This window comes from Entamoeba nuttalli (genome assembly GCF_000257125.1).
Source record: "Entamoeba nuttalli P19 unplaced genomic scaffold asmbl_2297, whole genome shotgun sequence".
Taxonomy (NCBI): Eukaryota; Evosea; order Mastigamoebida; family Endamoebidae; genus Entamoeba; species Entamoeba nuttalli.
In genome coordinates, this window is record NW_008575212.1 from 1 (window position 1) to 6,044 (window position 6,044).

Sequence of the window (6,044 nt, forward strand, 5' to 3'; positions counted from 1 at the left end):
ATAAAAAATAAACCAAAATTATATTTACAAAGAATAATAAAGACATAGTTTTAATTATAAAATAGAAACACCTTTAGAAGAAAGAAAACGAATAACTTGTTGAGAGACTGAAGTACCAGTAAGAACAATATTTAATAATTTTGTACATTTATTAAGTAACATTTGAATACCAGAGTCAGTAACATTAACACACATACGTAATTCTACAGTAGTTAATAAAGGACAAAAATCAGAAATATTTGATAATAAAGCATCACTACATTGAGAGAAATTAAGTCTCATTACATTCATCCATTGGGCTTCTTGAGAAAATAATTGAGGAGCACTATAAGTAATGCCTTGCATAGAAAAACTAGTAATTCTAGGTAAAGCATTAATAATGAATTGAATTTGATTTGGAGTGAAAGGAGTAAAAGAGATATCAAGATATTGTAAAGAACGGATTCCAGAGAGAATAACACCAGATTCAGGAGTAATATTTTCACAACCACTAATATCAAAATGAGATAAATTTAAACATGAATCTCTTACAGCTAATATTACTCTATTAGTTACTGCTGTTGTACCACTTAAAAATAATACTCTAAGACGAGGGGATCGATAAATAAATTGAATTAAAGCAGTTTCAGTTAGAGTAGTATTATTTGTACAATAAAAATGAGTTAAAGAATGTGCATTATCACCTAATACAGTTAAAGCAATAGCAGTTAAAGCAAAACATGAATTAAGATTTATGCTAATTAAATCACATCCTCTAACACTAAAGAAATTAATTAATGTTTGTTCATTCATTTTACATTGTTTAAAAGATAAAGTAAGAGGTGAAAATTTTCCACCTTTTCTAACAACAGACCTTCTAGTAACATTTGCTGCAACACAACTTGATTGAAGGAAAGACTGAATAGAAGGTTCATCAACGGTTAATCCATCTAATATTAATGTTCTTAAATTTGGAGTATTTTGTAAAATATTTGTTAAGAAATAAGTAGAAATACGAGTACAACCAGAAATGTTTAAATAAATAAGATCAGCTAACCAAGAAAATAAAGAAGAGGCATATAATTGATTATAAGACCTCATAAGATGTTCACCAGAAACACCAAAACAATTAGATAAATTCAAATTAGTTAATTTGAATTTAGAATGAAATAATTGAGATAAAGTAAGTATTCCAGCATTAACACAATTTGTTAAATTTAAATAATTTAATTCAGGAATTTTTTGTAAGAATGATTGAATTGATTTATCAGTTAATCTTTGTGAAGATATAGATACAGAAGATAAATGTGAATTTCTTTTTGAAAGAATAGAGAGACAATCATCAGTAAGATTTTTACAATTTAATAATTCTAATTCAATTAAGTCATGAAGATATTGTAATCCTTTACTTGTTAAGAGTGTATTATTTGCTTTAAAAATACGTAATGTATTTACATTTGAAATATTTTGTATTCCATAATCGGTAATTCTTGGACAATTAGAAACATTAAGTGTTTCTAATGGTGGTGTTGATTGTAATATCGCTAATAAACAAAAATCATCAAATGGAAGACATCCTGATGCATTTAAATGTTTTAAATATGGAAAATTTTTACACATAATTCCTAATTCATCTGATGAACAACCTCTGGCAAAGGAAATGTCTAATGTAGTAATATGTAATGATAATGATAATTGAAATACATTAAGACAAGTACTTCGTGTTAATAAATGTGTGTTATGAATATCTAATGTTATTGTATTTACACCTGATGCAAGTAATCTATACATAATAATATTTAAATCTATATCTGTTGCATTTGGATTATTTGAAACTACTTGAAGTAATTTTGTAGCAAGTAATGGTGGTAAAGGCAATGGTTCTTGTGATTGTGATAATGATGAAAAGTTTTCATCAAAACGACTAAATGCATCTAAAATAATTTCTGTTAATGAAGGAATAATTGCCCCTTCACGACTAAGTAATGAAAATGGATGTGATGGAATATTTAATGAAACAGCTTTTCTTCTTCTTTGATGAGTTAATTGAAATGATTGCATCTTCTTATTTCAAAAATGATATTAACAGTTAAAAAAAACAATTTGGAAAAAGTGAAGTACTTGGAAGTTTCTTATTGAGATAACTATATAATAATATTTTTATCAACTCATTGTTAATTCTTCTTTTGATTGTTTAAAGTTCATATTTTGTACTTTTCTTATTCATAATTTTTGTTATTGTATTCTGTGTCTTATTTTTTTAAAATATCTTAAACTTTAATCATGAATATTATAGGAATAAAATTAATGAAAGGTAAAGTTGAATGAAAATAGGAAAAGGAAGAAAGACTTGAAATTTCTGTTTAATATTTTGATTTATGAAAAGAAAGTATTATTGGAATAGAAATAACATTATTTATCATTAATTTTTGTTTTTTATTTTCTTTGTTCTTTACTTTTCTTCAAATTACTTCATTTTCATTATCTATCACAACGATGAAAGAACAGATAACAACCAAAAAGAAATATTACAAAAGGTAATTAAGATAAGATTGGATTTATTTTGTAGAGAAATGAGAAGAACAAATCATTAATGATGAGAAATAATCTTCTCAATTATCTAGAGTCAACAGTTGTTCTATATAATGTTTTGTTTTAAGATAAACAATCATATTTTTGAAGCAACCATCTTATTGAATGGTATTTTATAATAAAAAAATTATAAACCATAGCATTTTTGCAAGAATGACAAAACCAAAAGAACAATAAGAAAAGAAACAATAAAAGAACTAAATACTAAAGGTTAAAAAACAAAAAGAAAAGAAAGAAAATTCTGAAGAAGAAAAGTTCTAAGAAGAAAGGAACTGCATAATCAAACAAATGATCAAAGCATTGTTTATTGTAAATTGTTCAAATGATATTATCTACCAAAAAAATTATGGAAAAACAATTGATAAAGGTGTTCTTGTTCCATTTTATGATAAATGTTTGTTTTAATATTTAATTATTTTTTATTTAATCAAATTCAGGTAAAAATTAATATCATTAATTGATATAACATAAAATAAAAAAATACGTTACAATTATAACTATATGTAATAAAAATATATATATCTATATAAAACAAAAAAAAAGATTTAATGTTAATATTAAATATTCACTTTTTGTAGTAACTACTATTCCAATTTATAATAACATACCACCAGTAATCAATTGTAACACTTATTGTTTATTCCATTTTTGTCATGAAGTTTGTTTTTTTTTTATTATTCTTAAATTAAATAATAAGAAGTCTTATTATTAGTTACCATCTAATTCAGTCTATTTTATTGCCGTCACTGATATAGATGTTCCACCATTATTTATTTCATCATTCCTTCAACGAATTCGTATTATATTAAAATATTGTTATCCAGATGGATCATTTAATGATAATACATTAAAACAAGACTATATCCGTCTCATACAAATTATGGACCAACTTGCTGATGGAGGATTTCCATTTATTACAGAACCAAATACTATTGATGCTCTTCTTAATGAAAATACAACATCTCAAAAAATAGAAAAAGCAGTTTTAGGAGAGTTATCAGTAAATTATGATAAAGATGCATTAGGTTCAAGAACTCTTCCATGGAGAAAAGATGGAGTTATTCATAAAACAAATGAAATTTTATTTGATGTTAATGAACGTATTTCTACAGTTTTTAATCTTGTAACAGGAAAAGCATCAAGAACAGAAGTATTAGGAGAAGTAATTTGTATTTCTTCATTGAGTGGAATTCCAGATGTTACATTAAGATTTGACAATCCACAAATTATGGATGATGTTTCATTCCATCCATGCGTTAGAATTGGAAAATGGGAACAACAAAAAGTTCTTTCCTTTATTCCACCTGATGGAAAATTTACTTTATTTAATTATCGTGTAAGAGGTACTCTTCAAGCTCCAATTAAATTAGGTGGGTCTGTTAAATATACTTCTTCACAAGGATTAGTTGAATTAAGTGTTTATGGAAATAATATTGCAGGATTTGGAAATGGACCATTAAAAAGTGAATTAATTAATCAACAAGTTGTCATAGAATTCCCAGTTTCTGTTACATCATGTCAATTAGTTGTTAATACTGGAAAATATATTTTTGATGGAATAAAACATGTTTGTTTTATTTTTAATTCTTTTCATTAATTCTTTGTTAATACATCTAATGATAATAATGAAACATTAAATAATAAAATAGGTTTTAATATGGAACATTGGAAAACATGATCCAAAAATCATCCCAACTATTAGTGGTACTGTTAACCGTTCAATGTATGAAGACACTGATACATTCACTAAAGTTTCAATGAATTTCCAAATTATTAATTATGCTGCTTCTGGATTAAGATTTAAACATCTTGATTGTAATCAACCATATCAATTGAGAAAAGGAGTTAAATTTACTACTTATGGAGGAAGATATCTCATTAAAGTTTAATCATGAATTGAATCGTTTTCAATTGATTTGTTTTTTAATAACTTCAATACTAAAATTTTGTTATTCATATTTTATTGTTAATAAACCCATAATTTCTTCAACAAAAACAATTAAAAGTCTTGAATTAAGTTCATTTCTTAAATAATGGAAAGGTGATGTCTTAAATTAGAGTCTCTGAATTAACTGTAGAGAAAATTTGTTCTTCTAACACTGATTTCCTTTTTTTCTTTCTTTGAATGATATGATAATTATTCTAAAACAAAAAGTCAGTAATAGAAGAAACACAAATCAATAGGAAAATTGTTAAATTTTATGACAATTGATGACTCTATTAACCAGTTATTTATTGAAATGAATGGCATTAATTCAATCATTGTTTGTTATTTTTTTTTAATATATGAATAAATAATTAATTCTATTAAAGGATGTTATTATTGATGTTGTCTTAAATGAAGTTCTTGAAATTAAGACAAAACAAGATGGTTTGTTTGCATTACTTACTAACCCATCTCTTTCTTTAGCAAGTTTGATTCATAGACATTATTCAATAGCCGAAGATGACTTTCAAGAAATATCCACATTCATTGAGTCAACCAAGAAAGATTTTTCATTATTATGCCATTGTCCAGAAACATTCTTCGACAGTTTTATCAAATTTCTTCCACACAACATGAAACATAGATTACTTCAATTTTCTTCAACTTCGTTGTTACCGTCAATAAAAACTAAAAAGATTCAAGAAAGATATAAATTTGATTATCTTGCTCAACAAGTTAAAGAAATCCAACATGATTGGAGAGAAGAAGTAACACAAAAACATCTAAATCCAATACAACTAAGTAAGTTCAATCATTTAGCAACAGTCATTTCAGTAGTAGACATTGAAAACCTTCAGAAATGGGTTGGTAAAAGTGAGTGTGAGTTAATTTATTCGGTTCATCAATTAGGTACTACTGCAAATTTCAATGACAAAATCAGTGGAAAACAAAACATTACATTTCTTTTTAGTGTTTCAAATGGGTTTGTTTTTGGATGTCACTTTGGTCAAATTCCAAAAACAGGTCAACATCTTGTCCATGCTAAAAATGACCCAAATCATTTCATTTGTACTCTTGGTGGATGTCGTGGAATAAAACCAAGAAGATTTCAAAGAACCACTAATACAAGTGCATTATGGCTGATGTCTAACTTTGAGACTGAGAAATTTGTTGATATAGACGCTGCTTTTTATATTAAACATTATGGAAAATCTTTTGTATATCAAAATATTGATGAGTTTTATACTATCAAATCCTTAGACATTGATACGTTCACAGGTAATCATTATCCTGCAACCTTTAGAGTAAAATATCTTTTTGTGTTGCAATGGAAATAGAGGAAAAGAATTTTAATTCTTCTTTCAAGAAGTTCTTTTAGCTAAACATCTATTACTTTATTTAGTTGTGAAGATAGAGTGTAATATTCTCTAGGTATTTAAATTGAATTAGTTTGTATAACTTATGGTTCTTGTTAATACATATAATTATTTAATTTGAGTTGAAATTAGTTAATGAGCAATAATTCTAATGATGTAATACTAAAAAG

At 25.6% G+C, this 6,044-nt stretch overlaps 3 protein-coding genes across 3 annotated transcripts; 2 read left to right on the forward strand and 1 right to left on the reverse strand.

Annotated features, from left to right (window-relative positions):
• Nucleotides 1–54: 54 nt before the first annotated feature.
• On the reverse strand, nucleotides 55–2,040 carry ENU1_017370 (leucine-rich repeat containing protein; the record flags this gene model as incomplete). Its single annotated transcript, XM_008856879.1, has 1 exon — nucleotides 55–2,040. The coding sequence occupies one exon, from the start codon at nucleotides 2,038–2,040 to the stop codon at nucleotides 55–57; it is 1,986 nt and encodes a 661-aa protein (XP_008855101.1).
• Nucleotides 2,041–2,859: 819 nt separating this feature from the next.
• On the forward strand, nucleotides 2,860–4,460 carry ENU1_017380 (clathrin-adaptor medium chain, putative; the record flags this gene model as incomplete). Its single annotated transcript, XM_008856880.1, has 4 exons — nucleotides 2,860–2,965; nucleotides 3,150–3,229; nucleotides 3,284–4,138; nucleotides 4,221–4,460. 4 exons carry the CDS (start codon nucleotides 2,860–2,862, stop codon nucleotides 4,458–4,460), a joined length of 1,281 nt encoding a protein of 426 aa, XP_008855102.1.
• A 312-nt stretch (nucleotides 4,461–4,772) lies between these two features.
• On the forward strand, nucleotides 4,773–5,835 carry ENU1_017390 (hypothetical protein; the record flags this gene model as incomplete). The annotated part of the gene is made up of 2 exons (XM_008856881.1): nucleotides 4,773–4,835; nucleotides 4,885–5,835. The coding sequence occupies 2 exons, from the start codon at nucleotides 4,773–4,775 to the stop codon at nucleotides 5,833–5,835; spliced, it is 1,014 nt and encodes a 337-aa protein (XP_008855103.1).
• Nucleotides 5,836–6,044: the final 209 nt, after the last annotated feature.